The 23,095-nt window shown below is 49.1% G+C and overlaps 10 protein-coding genes across 10 annotated transcripts; 4 read left to right on the top strand and 6 right to left on the bottom strand.

Annotated features, from left to right (window-relative positions):
* Positions 1–484: 484 nt before the first annotated feature.
* A1O9_06038 (uncharacterized protein) lies at positions 485–1,573 on the top strand (the record flags this gene model as incomplete). Its single annotated transcript, XM_013405251.1, has 1 exon — positions 485–1,573. One exon carries the CDS (start codon positions 485–487, stop codon positions 1,571–1,573), a length of 1,089 nt encoding a protein of 362 aa, XP_013260705.1.
* Positions 1,574–2,145: 572 nt separating this feature from the next.
* On the top strand, positions 2,146–4,020 carry A1O9_06037 (uncharacterized protein; the record flags this gene model as incomplete). The annotated part of the gene is made up of 6 exons (XM_013405250.1): positions 2,146–2,375; positions 2,490–2,523; positions 2,579–2,862; positions 2,917–2,952; positions 3,011–3,723; positions 3,785–4,020. The coding sequence occupies 6 exons, from the start codon at positions 2,146–2,148 to the stop codon at positions 4,018–4,020; spliced, it is 1,533 nt and encodes a 510-aa protein (XP_013260704.1).
* Positions 4,021–4,224: 204 nt separating this feature from the next.
* On the bottom strand, positions 4,225–5,298 carry A1O9_06036 (uncharacterized protein; the record flags this gene model as incomplete). The annotated part of the gene is made up of 1 exon (XM_013405249.1): positions 4,225–5,298. The coding sequence occupies one exon, from the start codon at positions 5,296–5,298 to the stop codon at positions 4,225–4,227; it is 1,074 nt and encodes a 357-aa protein (XP_013260703.1).
* An 884-nt stretch (positions 5,299–6,182) lies between these two features.
* Positions 6,183–7,418, bottom strand: A1O9_06035 (murein transglycosylase; the record flags this gene model as incomplete). The annotated part of the gene is made up of 1 exon (XM_013405248.1): positions 6,183–7,418. The coding sequence occupies one exon, from the start codon at positions 7,416–7,418 to the stop codon at positions 6,183–6,185; it is 1,236 nt and encodes a 411-aa protein (XP_013260702.1).
* Positions 7,419–8,145: 727 nt separating this feature from the next.
* A1O9_06034 (uncharacterized protein) lies at positions 8,146–8,691 on the bottom strand (the record flags this gene model as incomplete). Its single annotated transcript, XM_013405247.1, has 1 exon — positions 8,146–8,691. One exon carries the CDS (start codon positions 8,689–8,691, stop codon positions 8,146–8,148), a length of 546 nt encoding a protein of 181 aa, XP_013260701.1.
* A 1,562-nt stretch (positions 8,692–10,253) lies between these two features.
* Positions 10,254–10,544, bottom strand: A1O9_06033 (uncharacterized protein; the record flags this gene model as incomplete). The annotated part of the gene is made up of 1 exon (XM_013405246.1): positions 10,254–10,544. The coding sequence occupies one exon, from the start codon at positions 10,542–10,544 to the stop codon at positions 10,254–10,256; it is 291 nt and encodes a 96-aa protein (XP_013260700.1).
* Positions 10,545–13,271: 2,727 nt separating this feature from the next.
* On the bottom strand, positions 13,272–15,161 carry A1O9_06032 (uncharacterized protein; the record flags this gene model as incomplete). Its single annotated transcript, XM_013405245.1, has 7 exons — positions 13,272–13,572; positions 13,622–14,238; positions 14,304–14,438; positions 14,497–14,543; positions 14,611–14,670; positions 14,724–14,867; positions 14,918–15,161. The coding sequence occupies 7 exons, from the start codon at positions 15,159–15,161 to the stop codon at positions 13,272–13,274; spliced, it is 1,548 nt and encodes a 515-aa protein (XP_013260699.1).
* Positions 15,162–15,743: 582 nt separating this feature from the next.
* Positions 15,744–17,411, top strand: A1O9_06031 (arylsulfatase; the record flags this gene model as incomplete). Its single annotated transcript, XM_013405244.1, has 1 exon — positions 15,744–17,411. The coding sequence occupies one exon, from the start codon at positions 15,744–15,746 to the stop codon at positions 17,409–17,411; it is 1,668 nt and encodes a 555-aa protein (XP_013260698.1).
* A 1,350-nt stretch (positions 17,412–18,761) lies between these two features.
* On the top strand, positions 18,762–20,634 carry A1O9_06030 (uncharacterized protein; the record flags this gene model as incomplete). The annotated part of the gene is made up of 3 exons (XM_013405243.1): positions 18,762–19,399; positions 19,454–20,006; positions 20,059–20,634. The coding sequence occupies 3 exons, from the start codon at positions 18,762–18,764 to the stop codon at positions 20,632–20,634; spliced, it is 1,767 nt and encodes a 588-aa protein (XP_013260697.1).
* A 263-nt stretch (positions 20,635–20,897) lies between these two features.
* A1O9_06029 (uncharacterized protein) lies at positions 20,898–22,481 on the bottom strand (the record flags this gene model as incomplete). The annotated part of the gene is made up of 1 exon (XM_013405242.1): positions 20,898–22,481. One exon carries the CDS (start codon positions 22,479–22,481, stop codon positions 20,898–20,900), a length of 1,584 nt encoding a protein of 527 aa, XP_013260696.1.
* Between the last annotated feature and the right edge of the window lie 614 nt (positions 22,482–23,095).

The following is a 23,095-nucleotide window of genomic DNA, read 5'->3' as shown; positions in this document are numbered from 1 at the left end:
AAAAGAGCACTATGAAATGGTCAGAAAATGGTGGCGGCGCTATGACAAAATAATCCCTACAGCGAGATATTAGATATCTCTAGGTATACAATGAATGTAAGCTGATAGGCAGTATCTCGTAGGGAACGCCGTCCTTGGCACGCGTTACTGGAACTGTACATTGATACTGTAATTAATTATCGAGCAGATTCCCAACCCAATCCTCTCACATCGTCACGCCTTGAGACATAGATTCTTCGGTGAATGTCAGATTCTTACAAATTCAGGCTGACTAATCTTGATCGTATAACGTACGTGTTATTTGAGGGATTCGTATGGACATCAGGACCGAGTCAGGTGGTATTCCAGCAGCCGAGGCTAACAATCAGGACATGCCATGAAGGAGCTTACATATTAGGTGAACACGTCAATCAATCTTTACGCCATCAGCCATCAACATAATAACGTCTATTCCACCTGGGCGTCGGCGTGGATTAGCCTCATCATGGAACAGAAATTCTCCTCTAACGTCTTTTCGCTCCCGAACAACGGAAAACAGATCTTTTATCTCTCTGCTGGGCCTTCAAATGGTCCGTTGATATGTTTCCTGCACGGCTGGCCCGGTATCGCCATGACCTGGAAAAATCAATTGCAAGCATTTGCCAGACTGGGATTCTATGTCGTTGCCCCAGATATGCCGGGCTACGGTCAAACATGGACCTCAACTGATTCGAGTGATTATGCACTTGAGAAGATCGTCCCGCAATGCATCGACCTCTTGCGCCACTTGGGGAGAGAGGAGGCCATCTGGTTTGGCCACGACTGGGGCTGTGGTCCGCTCTGGGCCATTGCGAGTCATCATCCTGAGGTATGCACGGCTGTCATAGCGATGTCAGTGCCATACCGCACCCTTGAGCTCGGTGTGAACTTTTTAGTCTCCCTGGTGGATCGCAAGTTATACCCCGAGGATGCTTTCCCATATGGCCAGTGGGATTATCAGAAATTTTACGAGCAAGACGCCCAGACGAGAGCCGGTGACAGGCAGTTCGAGTCGAATATTTCTGATTATATCAAGCTGTTCTTCTCCAAAGGCAGTGAAAAGACAGGCCTTTCGTATGCGAGGACATCGATGGTCACCAAAGATGGAGGCTGGTTTGGTGGTCCTAATGTTTCCCCGCCACAGATACCGCTGAGCAGTACTGTGCTGGACGAGGAGCTACTGACGGAGCTGGTCTCTGCGCTGACAAAGACCGGCTTTCATGGTGCCACGTCGTGGTACCTGAACCACGCAGCGAATGAGAAGTATACGCGGGAAACAAGCGTCAATGGAGGTCATCTCAAGATGCCAGTTTTGTTTATCCACACCGAATATGACGCTGTCTGTCAGACTGTGCACAATCCTTCGTTTATGAAGGAAATGCGAGCTCTTGCCGAGAACCTTACTGAGTTTACCATCAAAGCAGGGCATTGGGGGTTACTTGAGTGCCCCGAGGAAACAAATGCCGGTACAGTGGAATGGATATTGAAGGAAGTCAAAGGATCCTGGCCTGGGCCGGACTTGAAGAATGAACAATCCACGCCGCAAAGGCTATGATTGCTCAAGCAATTGTGCAAAGGTCGGGCATCGCTGCTCATCCGTGAGGATACTTATTTGTTTATGTTGGATCAGATTCATGAATCCGTGAATTTCCTTCTATGGAGCAACGGTCAAGCAATATACGAAAGAGGTAGAAATTGAACGGGTTTGTGCCGTCTGCGGAGATCCATTAAACGCTCTTGACGTCCGCTAGAACTAGGGGCCTGTGCCCTGAATTCCTAGTGATATGATGACGAGGACCCTTTGGGATGATCCAAGTTGGTATCCACATCCCTTTATACTCCTCTTCATTGAATCCCTGTCCACCTCTTTCCCCCACAGATGCACCCCATGCTTTCTCCTCATCCAACCATGACTTCCTCGGTAAGTTGTCAGATTGTATACTTGGCGACAATCCTCATAGCCGAATGCCCAGTTATGCTAAGTCAGAACCTTATAAAACATGGGCGGTCTGCAGAGATAAGATTGAATAATAAGCTCATGCCCAGTGCGCCTCAACCTTTCTTCTTTCGCTTTGTGATAACGCCAACGATTCAAGCCTTCCCGCCCCTGCCACCCAGCCAGTAGCAATGTCAGAAGAAGGAAAAGCACGGGAAATTCAGACAGAAGGTCAGGAGCAGCCTGAAAACATCGAACAGCTCAAGAAAACAATCACGATCGATACAATTCACAATGATGAGGCGCTCAAGGTACTTGCAAACTATGTCGGAGACGAGCAGTGGACAGAAGAGGAGGAGAAAAAGCTGGTGCGAAAGATCGATCGGAGACTCCTGACCATCCTTTGCTTGACATATGGCCTGTGAGTTCCCTCTGCACAATGCGTCTGTTTGGACAGAGCCTCCCAAGGAGCAGCTCTGGCCATATGGATCGCACTCAAATCACTGTGCAGTGTGACTTACTGAGCCGCTATTAGTCAATACTACGACAAGGCCATGCTCTCACAGGCGGTAAGTTATCTGCAGCTGCTAGCTTCTGTTGTTGTATTTCTTAACTATCACATAGGCTCTATTTGGCCTCAGAGATGACCTTGAACTCAACATCGGAATACGATACTCGATGTCAGCTTCGATTTTCTATCTGGGATTCATCGTCGGGGCCTACCCTGCTATTGTCCTAGCACAGCGATATCCCATTGAGCGTGTCGTCTTTGGAATTGTGTTGCTATGGGGAGTATGCCTCACCTGTACTGCGGCCTGTCATAACTACCAGAGCCTTTACGCACAACGGTTCTTCCTTGGAGCCCTTGAATCAGGCGTTTCGCCTGCGTGGATGTTGGTAGTGGGAGGGTATATTTCGATTCAGTTCACTGTCGAAGGTACTTGTACTAACACTTCTTCCAGATGGTACAAGAAACAGGAGCAAGCCTTGCGGATGGGGTAATAAGACCGTCGTTCATGCATAGCCCGAATGCATTGCTAATGAGCTGTGCTTCAGGGCTTGGTATAGTAGCACCGGATACGTTTCCATGGTGTCGCCTCTCATCAACTACGGACTCGGACATATCAAAGGTTCCCTTTCTCCTTGGCGCTACATGTACCTAGTTGCCGGATCAATCACCATACTGTGGTCGTTTGTGATTCTCTTCCTAATGCCACCGGACCCCATACGTGCAAGACGATTTACCGACAGAGAACGCTACATTGCCGTTGCTCGAATGAGAATGAATAACTCTGGAGTTCGCAATACTCATTTCAAGAAGGCGCAAGTATATGAATTGCTGCTGGACATCAAATTCTGGCTCGTCTTCGTCATGGCTTTTTGCATTCTAGTAGCAAACGGTCCAGTTTCAACATTCATTCCGATCATCATCAATCAGTTGGGATTTAGCGGACTTAACTCTTTACTTCTAATCATGCCAGCCGGCTTCATTATCGGCACAATCGAGCTGGGTGTACCATACTTTGCCTACAAATTCCCTGGCTGGAGAGCCTACTTGGTCACGATCACCGTCTGTGGTACAATTCTCGGATCTTTCCTGCTCTGGCTTCTGCCGCAGACGCAGACAGGGGCGAGGCTATTTGGAGTGTATATATTAGCTTCCTACGGGGGTGGGTATGCAGTCCTCATGAGTATGCAGATCGCCAATACTGCCGGTTATACGAAACGTTCAGTTGGTTCTTCTGGGATGTTTGTGGGCTACTGTCTAGGTAAGCCAATCTTTGAATCCCTAGAATATCAGGATCTTCTTCTTACAAACGGTCCTTCTAGGAAATTTTCTGGGACCATTAGTCTTCAGGACTGAAGAGGCTCCCAAGTACAACACTGGCTGGATCACCACTGTTGTCACATCAATTGTTGCTGCGATTCTTGCCATTGTGTATAGGGTGATCTGCTCGCGGGAAAACAAAAAGCGAGATCAAAATGGCGAGATGGAGGCATATGAACATGCCTACGAAGATGATTTGACCGACAGAAAGAACCCGCAATTTAGATATACTCTTTGATATATGGTTCGTGCAGCCGATCAGCAGTTCCATGCATGGGAGCCGGATCAAATATTGAATGCTGAGCATAATGAGCGCATTCGCCTTGTAGAGAAGAGCCAGAGGTCGATTCGAAAAGAAAGGGTGCGTGTTAATTAGACATACTTAGTTGGCGTTGGAAATAGATGCACTCTCCCAGCCCAAGAATCTGAATGATCCCAGAATTCAATCTATTTTGATAACCACCTTGCCCCACTGTTTCTGATCCCACAGGAACTGGTAAGCCTCCTTCACCTCTTCTAGCCCAAACAGCCGCTCTTCGACAACGGGAGCTATCCCTGTAGCAGCCAGGAACTCATTCATGGCGAGAAATTGCTCCTTCGAGCCGACATTCACCCCTCGAAGGATACAAAGGGTAGCCAAACAGTCTCCGAAGCTCGAAGAACTCGACGCATCCTTCCCACCCAAGAACCCAATCACAGAGATAACGCCCTCAATCTTGATCGCATTGAAGGACTGCTGCATCGATGCGTTGCCTCCGACCTCGACAATATGCTCAACCCCATTTCCACCAGGCGACAGCTTCTTAGCGACATCTCCCCAGTTCGGGGTCTCTCTGTAGTTGATCACGTACTGGACGCCGATCTCCTTCAATTTCTGCGCTTTCTCCTCGGAAGACGTGGTCGCTATGACATTCGCACCAATACCCAGGGCGAATTGTGCCGCGAAGAGACTAACTCCTCCAGTCCCCTGGACGAGCACGGTTTGACCCTTCTCCAGCGCCCTGCTCTCAAGGCCAAAGAGGGCATTCCACGCAGTCACCGCTGCGCAAGGGAGTGTGGCAGCCTGTATCGAGGTCAGGTAGCTCGGGAAATGCACAAGCCCATCCTCTGGAAACACAGCGTGTTGGCGGAGAACACCGTCAAAGAAGTTTCCAAGGGTGGTGACTCGAATCTCCGGGGTTAGGAGTCCCCTCTGCCATCGCTGATGGAATAAAGTGCAGACCTTGTCTCCAACCTTGAGTTTCTCAACACGATCGCCGGTCGCAATGACGACACCTGCTCCATCTGACACTGGGACGAGCCCTGCTTTGAGAGCAAAGGGGTAGTTCCCTTGCAGCATCGCGACATCTCGGTAGTTCAAGGAGGCCGCTTCAAACTGTACTAGGCAGTCCGTGGGGCCGAGCTCAGTGATTGGAGCTGAGGTCTGGAGCTCAAGTGCGGCTAGCCAGGATCCTCGAGATTTGTCCACGGTCCATTGGACAGTGGAAGTTGGGAGTGACGAGTGTTGCCCTGCCATGCTGGGTTGCTTGCGCACGATAAAGCGCGGGAGTTCAGCCTTGTCGTTTGATCAGAGGACTTTGAGCACTGTCTGCGGACGCTACTCAACTGGAGTCTTGTGTTGTGTTGTGGGACGAGGAGTTTATCAGGTACGTAGCCTTATATCATCCAGGACTCTCTTCGATTAATATCAGCCTTACCAAGCAATTGCCTTTCTCCAATTCAACCCCGACTCCAAGCCCAGTCTGAGGCCGAACTGTGGCTTGACAAATTGGAATTATTGTGTCAATTGATCACCGTCAGGGAGCACGCGCGACCTTCGTGGGCAATACACTCTCGAGCCCATTCAGCTGGATATAATTTGCACCTCTCTCGGATTCCTGATGTCGCCATGGTGCAATTAGGTCGCTGACTGTCGATTCGGCCGGCTCTGGGGAAAGATAGAGTTTGTGGAGGAATTTGGAGAACTTCATCTCCACAACCTTGGGTGACTCGGCCCAGTACCATAGCGCATACTTGCTGTGCCTGATGCTGCGTTTCACATGTTTGTATCCGCTGATATCGAGATAAAGTCCCCATACTTTCCAGGTTCGAGGTAAGTGCCGTTGCCTATACACAGCACTAATTCCCGTCGAAGGGCACTCTGCTTCCTCGACCTGGCAGGCTGATGATCATTCTGTCACACATACTATTTCCCTACTCGTATTAGCTAGAACAAGGAGTCTATACAAGAGACACCCATCAGAGGGCCACGTAGCTCATACGCTGATAGGAAAGTGGGTGCTGTGAACTTTTCTTTGAGTTTATCAAAGGTCTATTAAATAACGTTGCTCTATATGCTGAATCGTAAACTTTTTTTTAACATGTATATGCCAGGACATGATGTCATGCATGTCTCCTGCTCTAAAGAGCGAACACGGCCAAAAGAGCGCCTGCAGCAACTCCTAGTACCGAGCCGGACATGCGAGAGGCCGCAGCAGTGAACGAGGCTGCTGGGGCTCCCGAACCAATGCTGGATGCTCCATTGCCCGCCTGTGTCGAAGTAGCGAGAGTGGAACCGGCACCCTGAGTCGTGGGAGCACCATTACCGCTAGTGGGACTTGATCCAGTAGGTTCAGCACTTCCGCTGCGCGAGGACGTTGCACCTTGTGATCCGCTAGAGCCGTACGATCCAGTTGCTGTGGAATTAGATGAGCTGGAGGTAGACGAGGTCGAGTTTGACTTTGCGCTCGCTTTGCAAGACAGATCGTACAGTGGTTTGCCATTCTCGCTAACGCCAAAAGAGGGTGATGCACCACCATCGGCAAGGATGTACCACCAAAAGTCAATATTGCGTCGCTGCAGCTCGCATGAGACGTCTTGCCAGAATGATTCAGCGTTATCAGTGCTCGCAATCGCCAAGTGTGATGTTGGGCCAGAGGTTGGCCAGCCGGCTTCGGTGATCCAGATTGGTCTGCCACCAGCAACTGCGCTCACTTTGTCGTATGCCTCGAAGAACAGGGAGCCGGCATTTTCTATATTGTTGGTATCGGTCGTCTGGAAATAAGGATATTCGTCGAGACCGAGCCAGTCGCATGCTGAAACTAGCTCGGCGTTCGACTGGTTGACGTAGACGTTCCAGGTGTCAACGTGGCCAATAGGTTTACTTCCCAGGCTTGTTCCTTGAACGGCTTTCCGGACTTGGCCGATATAGTCCACAAGAACATCAGGACTTTGACCAACTCCACTATCGGCAGCAATGCCGATTGTCGAAATTCGGTAGAGGTCTTCGCTGCCCACAGAAATGCCTGTGACTAGGTCGGCAAAATCTGAGCCATATTGATCAATCGCACTCTTCAAAGCCGCCAGTTCGTTACTGAAAGCGGTCTGATCGACAGAGGCCCAGAGACCAAGAAGGAGAGTGGTCTTAGTCTCGATTGCGGCCTGGATTGCAGAGATGGGTGTGTTTTGAGTCCCCTCTTGAATCATAGTGTACAGCCTTGCACTGGTGAAGTCACTGGCACCCTCTAGACTAGCGGCAATCTTGAACTGGGCAGCAAAGGTCTCGTAGCTCTGGCCCTGGGATGCATAATTAAAGCCATGGACAGCCGCAAGAACCGAAGGAGCGGCCGCGAGGGCGGCGAGAATAGCGGTCTTCATATTTGGACTCTAAGGAAAATAATGAGGAAGGATGGTCGAGAATGAGAACGAAGGACTTGATCAATATACAAAAAGAGTGTAGAAGAGTACAAAGAATAAAGAAAACGCGCTGATAGATCGCGTGTCAGGACTGAATGTTGAGAATGGAAACAATGAAAATTCCAACTTGGCTTTCAGTGCCAATTGTACGCGATAATTAAGGTTGTTTACTCACCCTTGCACTACCCCTGATACCCATAAAAAGGTGGGCCTTTGGCTGCTGCCGTTCGGCAGGATCTTCCTCTGGCGCCTCGTTTGTTATTTGCCTTACATAAGTTAGGGGTTGAGCTGCCTAGAAGCACTCCATACTCGTAAGCTAGGCAGTCTGGCTGGACACGTCACACCACCGCTAAGGCTCGGGCTCTAACTAGGGGTAACTAGTCGCCTGTCACTGTGTGGAGGATCGTTATTTTTGGGCTGGGAGTGACAGATAGGAGAAGTCATAAGGAGAACCCCGACAAGGGTCGATGAGTGAATCATACGGAGTATACATCGTGAATGCTTGAATTCATCATTGTTCACCTAAACTATCCCGTACTCCGTAAACGAGAAATAGAAGGCACCTGTTGTCAAGATTGCTCCCTCGCTTGTTCATTGCTATGAAGTTCCGTACCATTCGTCACCACTCCTTCCTTTAGCATCTTATGTCAGTGCTTCACCGATCAAAGACATGAGAAAACAATCCGACCTAACAGAAGTCGCCAATGTTGAACGTAGGGTCGATATGACTTGTCTCGCAGACATCAGTCACAGGGTCATATAACACAGTTGCATCGACCTCGAGGTCTGCCGCTGGATTTCTGACAATCGAGAGCGAGTCGTCGGGTGTTAGATTGTTCTCGCAATTGATCTGGCTATCTCCACCACTTAGATCTGGGGAGCCAGTCCAGATGTCTATGTGATGAATTCCCAATTCCCAATCATCTGTGCATTGCTGACAGAAGTCCTCATAGACGACGTATTTTCGAAGGTGAGGGACGTAAACAACCTCGCATTGCTCGAATTGTCCCTCTGCGCTTGCCATTGTGAGAGGATCAGAGAAAGTTCCTGTGCCTCCCGCGGTGAAGTTGCGCCCGCAATCATATGCCGTTGCAGGACCTGGAGGGTCGTTATCAGGAAATCCGTAAAATGTATGCTGCACTGAATCGACAATAGTACAGGAGCTGCCTTGCGCATGTACGCTGGCGGCAAGAAGGGAGCAGAGAAGAGAGATAGTGTGATGCATCGCCGGCATGGCTGCGGAAGGCGTCGATTATGTAGATTGATAGATTCTCTTCTGAGATTTCAAGGAAATGCTTTGAGATCCTTTGCGTGCAGTTTGGTTGTCAGGAGGTGTAGGAATGGTGTCGGGCTGCGTCAAAAGTCTTTAGCGGAGAGTCGCTTTGAGCATGACAGAATTGCTGAGCATGTAGGACTCGTGGCTATGTGATCTGACTGAGGCGTCTTTATAGCACGAGGCATTCAGAAGTCTCTCATGAGGACGGTGATTGTGGCAGGGTTCGAAGGGATTGCTCCTGAGGCCGGGAGCGTCTTACAGCGCACCATCACAAATGAAGTAAATGCTGATGGCAGGATCTCTAGTAAAACAGCTCAATAATGATCCCATGGAACGTTCAGCCAGATACAACATCCTCCTCATGCTGTCTTCCAATCAAGTCTACGGTAGGCGTGTTCTCAAGGCTGATGACTCTGGGGCTAGCTTGCTTCACTGCGCGGAGATCGGAGGAGGATTTGCCCCTGAAATCTCCGCAGACCGGTCGGACTGGGTTGAAAAGCTCTTGTCATCCGTTGGATCGTCAGTCGTCAACCTTGAAACACGATGCAGATTGCCAGGTCGTCCCAGCATTCTCTAGGTAGCATTACTTATTGCTTCTTCAAAGAGAAAGTGGTCCAGTCAAGCTCTAGATGGGCGTAAATTAAGCCTCAAAGCTTGCTTGCACCGCCCTCAGAATTCGGAATCATGGCACCGACATAGTGTTTCCGACTAATGCTTACCTTTACGGGGAGGTAGAGTGCTTCTGTCCGACAGTTGCTATATTGCAAATAACAATAAATACAGCTGTCGGTCTTAGAAGAAAGGCCAGGTGATACTCAAAGGGTTATTTGCAGATCGATTTTGCATGAGTCAGTTCGACCAACAAAATATCCGGAGAGAATAATTAGCATCGGAATACTATTAATAAGTCTTAATTGGGCTAGAGCTCTGCCAGTCTGAATACTACCTAATCTGTGAAAGCTTGATAGGATCCGTTTTACCTCTTCGTCGTTCTCGGCCCTGACCCCCTGACTCAGGATCAATGCACAGTTCCCAGCGTATCAAATTGGGCTTCTTGCATAAGCCGTAAGCTTGAACGGCAAGTCCAAAACTTCTTAACTCGTATCAGCCTCGACACTAATTAAAGTCAATCTAGAGCGCGACGCAAGGCTGGCCTCTCAGGAGGGCAATACCCCTACTCATCACTCCTTTTGTCCTGCCCTTCGTTCAATAAATCACATCCCGGAAAACGATGGCCCGCTGATGATCGACTTGATGCTGCCGTTTCGGATGCTAGAGAATGCGTCTGTTGCGTCATCGAAAGAAAATCTATCTCTGATCAGGTCCACAACGTTGATTTTGTCAAACAGATACCCAGACTGGAAGCACCAGTATCTTCGGTGCCGGAAATTTGCCAAGGCAAGCAAGAGTACAAGTTCACATTTCAGATCAAAGCCCAATTTGTCCAATCTCAATCAACGAAGATTCGGTCTGGCCACTAGTTAGATCGAGTAAACATCGCGGGGTATTCATTATCTCTTTTAACTAATGGCGTTGCTTAATTTCACCTCTAGAACAGAGTCGGAGGAGGCGCTCTTGACGAGATTGACGGACTGTAGATCTGGCACAACCCAATCTGCCCCAGCATCCAGCAAATCCTGCGTGCTATGCGTCATTGCTAACCCGAGAACTTTACAACCCGCCGCCTTTCCGGCCTTCGCACCCGCAGGGGCATCCTCAAGCACCAGGACCGGGTTGGCCGATGCCTCAAAGTCCGAGTCTACACAAACCTTGTTGGTATGGTTCCGGATCTGGTTTGCCACGGGACACATCCTCTGCCGTTACCATATACTCTGGTTCAATTAGTTGCAGAGCCTTCAGCCAGCCCTCGACAAGTGGGTGCGTTCCAGACGTGAGGATGGCCCACTTCGAATTAAGCAATTTCAGCGTAGAAAGAAGTTGCCTCGCCCCTGTATTTCTTCTGCGTCGGCGCCGTAGAGGATAGGTACCTCTCCTTCGATTTGACGGATATAGCTCCACTCTGCCTTGGTCGGATCGATGGTCTGGAAGACATCAATGGATCGGCGGCCATGTGAGGTCGCTAGTATAACTTTAGAGTCGATGCCGTACATTCGACTAATTCTACGTTCCGAGCAATGAGTTAGCAATGTTAACCTGTTTGTTAGGAGTTAGTAATAGTGGCCCACCTCTCCGAATGTTTGATGATCGCGTTAGTGGAGTTTATCAAAGTACCGTCCATGTCCGACAGTATTCCCAAAACGTTGATAGTACATTTTTGCAGTCTGAAACGGATCTCGCTGTGGAGGGGTATCTAAGGCCGGTCAATTGGCGTATTGTACCAGAGAGCGCCATGTTTAATAAAACGCTGACACAGCTGTACGAGCTAAATGATTTTTGCACAAGGACTGCCCATTTCAGCCATGAGTTGTAAGGGGTTTTATCTATCCAGGAGAGAAACTAAGAACAGAGTTTCTCCGTACTTTATTCTAGTACTTTATTCTAGTGGAGGCTTACAAGATCATAATTCTCGCATCATCCCGACCATTCCGCTCAATCGCATCGCGAGAAAAACCGAAAGTCGCAAATGGGCCGGCGGTGCCTAATGTGGCAAGTCCGCGCTAACACTTAGGAATCAACATTTAACGAGCCGATCCGGTGGTGGAATCGTTTGATTTCACTCCTAGGTTGTGATTTAGTTTAATGGGAGACAATATGGCTTGGGTTGTTTGGTTTGGCCGAGTAGCGGGTGAGGAAGAGTGATGCCGCCATCTGCTAGCTTTAGAAAGACTGTTATATAATCTGTTCAGGTGAATACACGTCGATTGGGATTATGTCCTTATCCTATAATCTCAGTTATGCTAGGATTTGGGTAGCTTTTGATTGGCTCGCTGGCTCGATGTTGAGAATATCATGGCGGACTTCCTGATTCGGTAACTCCCGCTCCCACTCTCAACCGTTGGTCAGCACCACGAGGGCAAGGTGAGACGCATTTGTATCCACGGCAGACCAAATTGCGATGAGTTTCCCAATGTTGATGCAGTGCTCGGAGGACCGTGTTGGACATCATGCCCACGCTTTCTTGGCTTTCAGAGCGGCTTGGATCGCGGCAGATACATCATCCTGAGTTACGGGCTGTACTTGGCCGACACTCTTACGTGCTCGGCTGGCATATGCTGCGACAATTCAATATTTCCTGCTTTGCTTATGCTTCACGCCCTCCTAACCCCTTCTCTGATCCAAGATCGTGGCAGAGCTCTGCCTTTTGGTCGTCGCTGTGCCCAGCGTTTTAGTAATCATATCGGTGTTTGCATCCGTCGTGGTGACCGTGTAACCATTAGCGACAGGGTGTCGATTATATTCAGAAAGTTGACTTCAGCCTAATTCGTACTCACAAGTCGCAAGCCTACCCGGCACTGCGTTGGTGATTACGAAAACTATATCAATTGGCTATCTACCGTCCCTCACGATTATATTTACAAACTCGTTACAGTATAATGGCTTAAAATATTCCTCTCGCCTATTTAATGATTATTACTATTTACTGGTTTAAATTATAATATTTAGCTACTAAAACTGTAATATGTTAATCTATTCTCTATTATTTTTAGTAAGAAGTCTTTTGTTATTGCTTACTATAAGAGTCATATGCTCAACTTTATCGGGCGACACCAACTATAGGCATAATCACATGTCTCTACGTTGTAGGGGGGATAATTAAGAGTAAGTATCAAGCCTTCCTATTCTTTACTGATTACTCAAACTTACTAGAAACTAGCGATTGGAGAAAATACTTAAAAATCTAGGATATATAGCACGATTGCCTTGATCTTCCTATCTCAAGGCTTCTATGCATTCTTCATCACACCCTTGACGAATCTATACTCGACCGAAATCTAGCAGTGAAAAGTACGTACTACAGGCATCACTATTTTCCACCTGCTTGATAGTGGATCTAGGTAAGCCTACATTATATTCTTTGCTCTTTATAATCATATTCACTATTACTCCTGAAATAAGACACATGGCTTCCTTTAACGCTCCCTTAAACCACAGTAAATCTGGGATGGAAGGCCTTGCCCGTCACCGCTCCTACGATATTGCGTTCTTGATCATCATTTACTTCACCTGGCTGGAGACCAAGGGCACTCCATTGAAGGAGGCCGCACTCAAATTTGAGAGAACGGCTGCCTTTGCCGATCCTACCATCCTTGCTTTGCCGGACAGAGCATTGAGGGAGCTCAGGCGACGACATGAATAGCAAAGTTGGACGTAGCCTCCTTCTGAATGATCTACCATTTCTACTTTGCCAGCAAAGACGGATAGGTAGCCTGTCCAGATCGGACTCTTACATTCTGAGCACATACAAAATTCGATGACCATCAGACCAGGCTGTTCATGGACGTGTTCATATGTAGTGACTATGGAATTTTGTTCAATTCAACTCATATTCGAAGACTTTCCGTATTTGTGATTTCGTGGCTCCCTTCCGTCCGACATGCGCGAGAATGCGCCTACCTACTGGCTCGAGATTTCACACTCTAGCCTTGGGACTTTTGGACTTCGACGTGGGATACCTCACCGCTTTTCATCTCCTCTAACTTTCTGAGAGCAATGATGCTACCCATATCCACTTGTGCGGTTGCGAAGTTGCGCAACGGAGTGCCTGACTCGAATAGCCGGTCCACTTCCTCCAAGCTACGGCCCTTCACTTCCGGCACGCACCAATATGCAAACACCAGGGACAGGACAGCCATAGAGCCAAAGATGAAGCCCACTTTGGAGCCTAAATTAGCATATGGTGCGTTGAGGAGGTATGGAAGAGAGAACGAAACGGCGAATCTGGATCTGGGTTAGCATTTCTCGACTCGTAATCACGATCTCTACTTACTGGGTGATAACGTTGACCACCGAGGCCGTTCGGTAGGTCAAGTCACGCAGCTTTGAGCTGGGAAGTTCCGCGCTGAGAGTATGGACGATTGATGCCCAGCCAATGAAATATCCAGTGACAAAAATCACCTGCATAGCTATTATACCCGATTTGATGCCTCTGCTTGGATCGTTCACTGTACCCAGACCACCCATTGTCATCAGGGCAGCAGACTGAACGGTACCTCCCACGAGCAGTAACTTGCGCCGGCCGACCTTGTCAACTAGAGCCATCGAGACCAAGCAGACGACTGTATTGATGCATGCCGTGATAATCGTGATGTTAAATTGATTGATAGTCCCGAGGGATTTGACAAACAAAGCTCCGTAAATGGAGGCAAAGATCTGGCCAGTTGATTGCAGGAAGAAATTTGCGGTGATGACTACCAAGGAGCGTTTGAGGTTGACTCCTTTCCACATGTCGAAGAACGTCCCTTTTTCCTGTTGAAGTTGTATGCCCGCGAGGATCATATGGTACTCGGCATTAATTTCCTGCTCGCTGAACTTTCCTTCCCGTAACTCGCGGAGAGCCTTCATGGCGGCTTCGGGACGGTCCTTTATAGCCAGCCAGCGAGGCGACTATGAGTTTGATGAATTCAATCAGCTCGGCTGGTTGAAACAAGGATGGTCAGGGACATTCTCACCTCTGGCACGAACCAGATTAGGGAGGCGACAATGACCGGTACAACGTAGAACAAGCCGAATGGAATTCTCCACGCAGAGTTATCATTATTGCTACCGGTTCCTCGCGCAACTGAATTGATTACAAGGCCGCCAATCTTTGAACGTGGTAAAATTAGTCTCAAAACGCGCATATGGGGTTAGACTTTGATTTACAGTCAAGCTGAGCTGGTAAGTCCCGACAATGAACCCACGCGCCCTGGCTAGAGAGATATGTCAGAATATGCCAAAAAGGGTTTTTGGGAAAAGTCGACGAGTAGCAACGCGTACCTGGGGTAATTTCTGATTGGAAGACAGGCACAACAGAAAGCTCCATACCAATGTAGATGTCTAGATACGCGTATGTTAATCAGTGTCCCCTGCGCTGAAGGCTGTTTGCTTACAATTCAATATCCTTCCCGCTAGAATCTGGTCCGGTGTCTTCGAGGTAATAACGATTGTGGCGGAAAAAATGGCCCATAGACTCATGATGAACATACACATCCTCCGGCCGAAATGCTTGCTGACCCAACTGCCAATGATAATGCCTGTAGGCAATTAGCCTAGATACCCAAGTTACTTGGTCAGAAGCTAGTACCGAGGCCAAATGTGATATAATTGAAGCCATTGAAGTATGACAGCCATACAGTAGGGAGGACATAGGTCTTCTTCTTTACATCCCATACCCCAAATTGCTTGTCAAAGGCATCCATTGACTGCGTTGCTGCGAAACCTTGCTGATCGAATCCAAAATTGAACTGCGAGACTGCAATGAGGAGTGCACTCAGCGTTAGCCTGCGATTGAAGGTCTCGCGTAAGGCGAGATGTTCGAATCCTAGCATCTTGACGGTGTTGTTCTTGATATTAGAGAAAATGGAAAGCACAGAAAGCGCTATAATATATCCTCAGGAGACTTGGATAAGCTGTGAACCTTAACAATTACACTGCACTTTCAAAGAAATATATAAAACGCCGGGAGGAAATCTAAAAGACCTTCTATAGGATTTATTCAATAGCTGTGCACAGTGCAGGGCGGTCTCGCCGCAATGGCAAGGTTGATGGTGAAAAGCACTTCCCTACCGGGGTGTCATGAGAGTATGGACGTCCCACACGGAAGTCGGAGACGCTATCGGCTATCGGAGAAAATTGACGGTGCGACTCCCGTACCATCGCAGACTCTAAATGCAGTTGTTTTGAAGTTCCGAATACTCAGATGATCAAGGGTGGCTTGTCGTAAGGGCATTGGACCAAATCATTCAAATGTAAGCCCTTGCAAGGACCGAAACCACATTCTTGCTTCGAAGGGACTTCGGCAGTTGGCAAGCTTTAGTCTTTTTCCCAACATTGAGGCAGCATAATATCTCTTGAGGCCAAGGAGGCTCTCCTGAAAATACCACCACCAGAACAGCTGCTCAATATCTCCTATGGCTAAACGCCCGAATTTCCTGATCATCGTTGCGGATGATCTGGGGTTTAGTGATATTAGTCCCTATGGGGGTGAAATCTCGACACCTGTGCTCGAAAATATGGCCAAGGAAGGTATCCGAATGACAAATTTCCATACAGCCTCGGCATGCTCTCCCACAAGATCGATGCTGTTCTCTGGGACTGACAACCATATAGCCGGTCTCGGGCAAATGGCCGAGCACATGCGCGCATTTGGCGACTACTTCAAAGGGAAGCCTGGATATGAGGGATACCTCAACTGGCGGGTCGCTGCCCTCTCCGAGATATTGGAAGATGCGGGATACCACACGATTATGTCCGGAAAGTGGCATCTAGGCTTGTCTCAAGAGCTGGCACCATGCTCGAGAGGTTTCCAAAAGAATTTCAGCTTCTTGCCAGGCTCGGGCAACCACTATGCATACGAGCCCCAACTTGACGATGATGGTTTCAAGATTCCTGTTCTAAGTACCGAAGGCCGTTGGATGGAAGGAAAAGGGTTTGTTGACATGAAAAAGGATCTACCTGCGGACTTTTATTCGACAACTTCCTTCACCGATAAGCTACTGGGATACCTAGAGACGAGGAACATAAAAGAGCAGGATGATCCTTTTTTTGCCTACTTACCATTTACTGCCCCACACTGGCCATTACAGGCACCACGAGAAGTGGTCAAAAAATACCAAGGGGTATATGATGATGGTCCTGATGCCTTAACGCAAAAGAGACTTCGTCGTCTCGTCTCGCTGGGATTGATTGAAGCCGGGGTCGAACATGCCCCTCCTCAAGGAGTCCTCGGCAAGGAATGGATCGATATGACGGGAGATGAGCGTGAGGCATCTGCTCGTAAAATGGAGGTATTTGCCGCCATGGTTGAAATAATCGATCAAAACATTGGACGGGTGGTGGAATATCTAAGTAGGACGGGTGAACTTGACAACACTTTCACCCTCTTCATGAGTGACAATGGGGCGGAAGGGGCTGCTCTCGAAGCCATACCGATGATGGGTGGACCCAAAACTATGGGCGGAATCATCGAGAAATATTATGACAACCGCCTGGAGAATATTGGTGAGCCGACGTCATTCGCTTGGTATGGAGCTCGCTGGGCGTGTGCGGCGACAGCACCGTCAAGGGGGTCAAAATGCTGGATCACCGAGGGAGGCATCAGGTGTCCTTGCTTGATTCGCTATCCGCCTTTCAAGAGCACACGAAACGCGATAAGTCACGCGTTCACAACTGTGATGGACATCCTGCCCACAATTCTCGATCTCGCTGGTGTTCCCCACCCAGGGAAGACTTTTCGCGGGCGCGAAGTAGTCGCCCCTCGTGGCAAGTCCTGGGTCAATCACTTGTCTGCCAGCAGCGACCACACCTCTACTGTTCACGGTGAAGACGTCCACGTCCACGGGTGGGAGCTGTTCGGCCAGCGAGCGATCAGAGAGGGCTATTGGAAGGCCGTCTGGCTGGACAAGCCCCGCGGTAAGGCGGATTGGCAGCTTTTCAACGTGGAGAACGATCCTGCTGAATTGTATGACTTGTCCGATTCGAACAGAGAGATTATGGATCGTCTGGTGAGGCACTGGGAGGTCTATTATGCCGAGACAGGAATGGTGCAGACCCCTATGTTCGCAATCACTAAAGCTTGAAGTAGATGAACCAATAAAACTTTCTGGCTATCGTATTGAGAATAAGAGATCATCAGCGATGGACGATCAGGGCCCTTCTGGTCTTGCAGGCAAGTTTTACCTTTTGTCGGAAGTATTATGAAGCGGCACGGCTTGCAGGGATCAGACCGGCTCAAACCGGCTCATGTAGAGTGCTCACGGGGGATTATGCTAGGTAAAAACTCAACCTGGGCCTTGAGTTCCACTGTGCATCGAACGGAGGCAAAGGTAAATGGAAGCCTTACATCGAGTTTACCGCGTGACCGACGGTATTGTACACTCGGATATCCGAGATTCAATGAGATTCAGGAGTGACGGTGCTACGTCCTACGCTGTGTCTGACTGCAGAATATCCCATGTGCTTGCCGTGGCTTGCCCATCCAAGCGGAGCCTGTTGTTAGCTGATGTCTTGTCAGACGCACCTTGTTTTGCTTCCAGAGACACACACTCTCTTTACGTCACTGCATAGGCACCTTCGGCTCACCGGCTATCGGAGACGGCTGCTCGGAGTTGTGGATGACCACTTTCAATCTTGACCTACTGGAATTGTGCTTTGTCGAAGCCTATGATCAGCGACCGTTCGAGCATTCGGCGCCTCCGCTTATACTCTGAAGGAGTCTTCCACTTTCAAACGCTTTGCTAGTGACACATGGATGGGGGCTTCTCACGAGCCGCAACGGAAGCACTAGTTGGCGTTGCCAATGCAACTTCAGGTCGAAGCTCGCTCAATGTGTGCGCGCAATGCAGGGCTCGAAAGGTACGATGAGTTACTTCGCACATTGTTCTTCTCTGTAATCGTGAATAGCCCATGTAGAACATAGCTGACTTGAGTTGCGATGGCTAGGTGAAATGCGATGGCCAACGTAGCATATGTGGTACCTGCCAACGACTGGGCTTCCGGTGTAGCTTCTTGCACCAGGCTCCCAATGAAAGCCTTGCGACAGAATCCTCTCAGACCTTTCGCCATCGAGCAAGGCGAGCCTGCGTCGCCTGCCGTGCTTCAAAGACTCGATGCATCGGCGAGCATACGCAATGCAACAGATGCCGGAAGCGCGGCACCGAGTGTGTATTCCTGCCCAGAAGCGGCCATTCACCTTCTTCTGTTCAGCTGCTCTCCCCAGAGGCTTCCAGTTACTTGAGACCGGGAAGCCAAACAATTTTACCGAGCTGCACTGTTCACTCTGCAAATGATTTCGGTGATGGACAAAGAGACACGACCGAAAACCGAATTGATTCATTCGAGCATGTCCGGTATGTTTAATTGGCAGAACAGTTTCAGGACCCCTTTAATGCATTCTATGTAGTACGGTACTGCCAATCAAAGCGATAGTCATGCAAACCATTGAAGACTTTTTCCGACATATTCATCCGCTTTCCTATTTCGCCTTTCTTCACAAAGCTTCAGTGATACAAGGATACCTCAAAGGCCATGCTGATGCTGCATTTATCTTTGCGCTCTGTGGCGTCACAAGTCAGATGATGGGATCAACATTAGAGACCCAGCAGCAAGCCGCCAAATGGATCAAGGAAGCTGAAACTGTGGTGCTGCAGAGCCTGGGCAAACCATCTATCCTCAAGATCCAGGTAATCCTGCTAATTATTGGGTACAAAGTGCACATTGATGCCATGTCGTCCGCATTTATGCTTCTACCACTGGCTGCAAGGTTTGCCTTTGCGATGAGACTTAATTACGAGAACCCGTCATTGTGTTGGCTCGCCCAGGAATCGAGAAGACGAGTCATGTGGGCAATCTTCATTCTCGATACCAAAGCAGCAGCAGGTCTTGCAGAATTTACCACCTGCGCTTTGGACACGATTCATGTACAGTTACCATGTCGAGAAGAGGACTTCGAGCTCGACAATCCACAAGTTACTGGCAGCTTGAAGTCAATTTCCCAGCAGCCTCCGACATCAATCGGCCTTTTTACACAGTACATTCGTATCATCAATATCAGAGATCGCATTCTCAGGTATGAGAGGAGATCAATATGTTACAGGATACGTAATACTGAGTAAACATGCAGGTTCACTAAACATGCCGCGGGAAGTGGCAGAATTGACTCCAATCCAGCACAAACCGTGCGAGATTTTGAGGGTGAATTGCACCTATTCGCAAGCACGCTTCCACAGTCGCTGGCTTTCTCGGAAAGAAACCTGTTGCTTCGTGCATATTCCTCAGAATTGTCCCAATACATTATGGTCCACATCTGGTGGCATCAATGTCATTGTGACCTCTATCGGCTTCTCTTTGACGGCTTCCGGGAGGCCATTTCAAAAAGGGTGCTTCTCAGCATTGACCCGGAGCTAATCGCTTATTGTCGATCCAGATGCCTTGACCATGCTCGAGCCATAGCAGCAGATATATTTGCGACACTACTTGCCGTTGAGGTGGACGTCAAAGTTGTGGATAAGGACATATCTGTTTGTGCCTATCAGAGCGCTAGGATTCTGTACCAAGGGCTTCAACCAAGTGCCGAGCGGTCCTCTATACTTAATGAGACCGTGTTGGCACAGATCGGTAATTGTTCTGCGGTCTTAAGGAAGCTCTGCGCGAATTTCCCCGCGGCGTTAGATATTGTAGGTTCAGAGCTGGTCCGTCAACACCTTTGCATGCTAACATTCGCTCTAGGCACAAGAAATTGACGCTAAGCTTGGAGGTCAGATCTCAAGCAGTTCATCCCTGAGCGGACCAAGTTCACCAGCTTGTTCAGTCATGGCGTCGTCTGAGCCTTCAGCTGTGCAAAGAAAGCCCCGAGTGAGACAGGTTTTGTCACGCCACAGCTTTGTCAGAGCATCTGGTTTCACTGACGACAGCTCGGAACTAGTAGCACCACTCAATACTATGATTGCCAAACGACAAGAGCACGTATATGCATTCAGTCCCAGCCCCAGCGTGTTGCGAGACGGCCATCCCCAAAATCCCAAGTCCTCTGGCGGAAATGCCGGAATAGGGCTCAGTGCGGACACTGGAAACCCTAATTCAGTTGTGTTCAACACCCCACTCCTTCCCTACGCCTCTGCGGAAGGCTCAGCAGATCCTTCAGCTATTGTCCCTCGAGATGGATGTGAAAGTGTTGTAGGTGGCGATTGGGCTAACGATGGCGCATACCAAATGGCCTGGTCCTCATTCGATCCTTGGATAAGTGGGACCTACCATCAGGATAACTGGGACGTGCAAGATTTCATGACTGGGAAATGGGATTAGCAGCATAAGCATCCTAGCTTGGTATGAAAATTAATGCTTCCAAGCCCTGCGAGATCTCCTGATTGCATTCAGTCTAGGATCAAACCCTTGACATTGTCCCACAGAGAATGTAACAAATTATAACATTCCCAGGTTACAGAAATTTTCTGTCCAGATTAGAGTTTCGTGTTCACATTTGGCTTTGTGGGAAACAGGGCTTATTGAGGTCTCAGATTTCTAGACAATGCCAGATTTTTGGCATTCTATGTACAACGCGAAGCCAGTTATTTGGCATTTCCATTCATCCCTTGATCTGCCCGCTCCAGGCGTTCTAGAAACTGCTCTCTTGGGGATTTCAGCTGGACCTGGGGGAAACGAGCATCCCTCTGCCAGGGCAGGAAGTCCGAGCCACCAACCATCCAGCGGAAGATCTCACTTTCCAGGGCGCGTGCGACGCTCGCATGCTCGGGGTCGTGGGCTAGATTGTGCATCTCTTCCGGATCGTTGATGCGGTGGTACAGCTCTGCCGGTTCGTACAATCGATAGACGTATGCCCACTCTTGACTCCGAATACTAATGGCCTTGCCCACTAAAGCCGTATCCTTGTGCTGGAGACTTGCCTTGATGTCGTACGGATAGGGTGCTTGTTCGAGCAGTGGTTCCTCGCTGATCAGAAAGCCACCTTCACAGAAGGCATACTTTTTATGTTCAGACTTCCCGTCGATGAGCACAGGGACCAGCGACTGGCCATTATGTGGAAAGTGCTCTCCTATCTCGCACAACTCGAAGATAGTCGGGACGAGATCGACCATCTCGGCCATGACCTCCGTGACCTGACCCTGAGGTAGACCGGCACCACCAATGATGAGTGGTTCGTGGACTAGTGTTTCCGACAGCCCTGACGGCCACTTTTCGATCATCCCATGGTCTCCAAGGTACTCGCCGTGGTCCGTGAAGAACATGGTTACAGTCTCATCCCATAGACTTAATGAGTCGAGCTTTGCGATAATCCTCCCGAATTGATCATCCAAGCGAGATATCATCCCGTAGTACGTAGCTTTGATCTCGGCCCAGATCTCAGGGGTTGCGCGGTGCGTGCCGTACTGTTCACGATTCACCGTCATATATCGCGGTTCGTATCCGGTCTTGTCCTTCGGAGTCGACTTTACCGGGGGCATAGCCGAGCGGTCGTACATAGAAAAGTATGGCTCCTCAACTTGGAATGGGCAGTGTGGGAAGAGCAACGGCATAAAAAGGACCCAAGGCTTATCGTTGGGTGGACAATCTAGCCACGTAAGTGCCGATCGGACTACTGCGTCGTCGTAGTCCGAGGCTTCTGTCGAATTCCGCAGCCCTTTGTAGAATAATCGACTCCAGATATTCTCTTTATCAATATTTTCAGGTGCACCCCCTCCGGTGAACTTAGGCACGACTTCAGGCGTTTCGAGAAATCCGTACTCAGTCACGCTCAGTTCGGTAACAGTAGGTGCAAAAGTATCACCTCTGGGAGCTAGGCACGCCACATGGTAGCCACTCTCCTTGAGACTTCGAAATATATTCGGCTCCCAAGGCTTGATGAGATTCTCCAGACTTCGATGCCCACTGACATGTGGATATGTCCCCGTAAACATGGAGCACCTCGACTGCGAGCATACTGATGCCTGGACAAAGCAGTTGTTGAAAAGCGTGCCTCTTCGACTGAAAGCATCAATGTTGGGCGTTTTCACAGGAGAAACTCCTTTCGTGGTGCATCCCAACGAATCGTAGCGAAGCTGGTCTGGCATGAATATTACCAGGTTCGGCCGCTGCTGACCATGCTTGCTCTTTATTTTCAGAGGGCATGGCTTGGCTGGTACAGAGTACGACATTATCGCTATCGGAAGAAATCCCCAACAAAGTGTCAAGGAAATTTCAAGGTGCTTCCTGTATCAGTTTTTTCACAAAGCAGGCCAGAGGGACGAGTTACAAGTATTTTGATCTTAGCAATACGAAGCTCAGCCCGTCCATTATTTCGAGCTAACTATCCCTTTCCGATCCGAGGGCGTTCGACACTGACTAAGTCGAGGAACAAAGCCAAATCCATGACAGAAACAACTAAAGCTATACATGATAAGCACCGAAGGGTGTTGAAGAAATACATGGTCAGGTGGTGGGCCAAGTGTGGGCCAGTGCTCCGAGTGCCGTCCATATTTCGGCCCTTCGGGCTTCCCTGTCGGCATCGGAGGACACTAACTGACTAGCTGCATATAAGGCTGGCTGAGAGTTCCCATCCTCCAAGCTCTCCAGAACCGCCCGACGTGTCGAAACTGATGCTAATTTTCCCAGGGGCTTTGAAAAGGTCAATTAGTAAAATCAGGAACAGTCACTAAATTCTGTTCCAACTCGGCGCTCCAGCATTACAGGCCCTATCGAACAAACCAATTTTAGATTGCTGAGTCTGCCGTGGAGAATACTCATACTATGTACTTCCCTGGTCTGACTT

Source organism: Exophiala aquamarina, assembly GCF_000709125.1.
Source record: "Exophiala aquamarina CBS 119918 chromosome Unknown aczIA-supercont1.4, whole genome shotgun sequence".
Classification (NCBI taxonomy): Eukaryota; Fungi; Ascomycota; class Eurotiomycetes; order Chaetothyriales; family Herpotrichiellaceae; genus Exophiala; species Exophiala aquamarina.
Note: the sequence above shows the minus strand (reverse complement) of the source record. Positions and strands in the feature narration are given on the sequence as shown.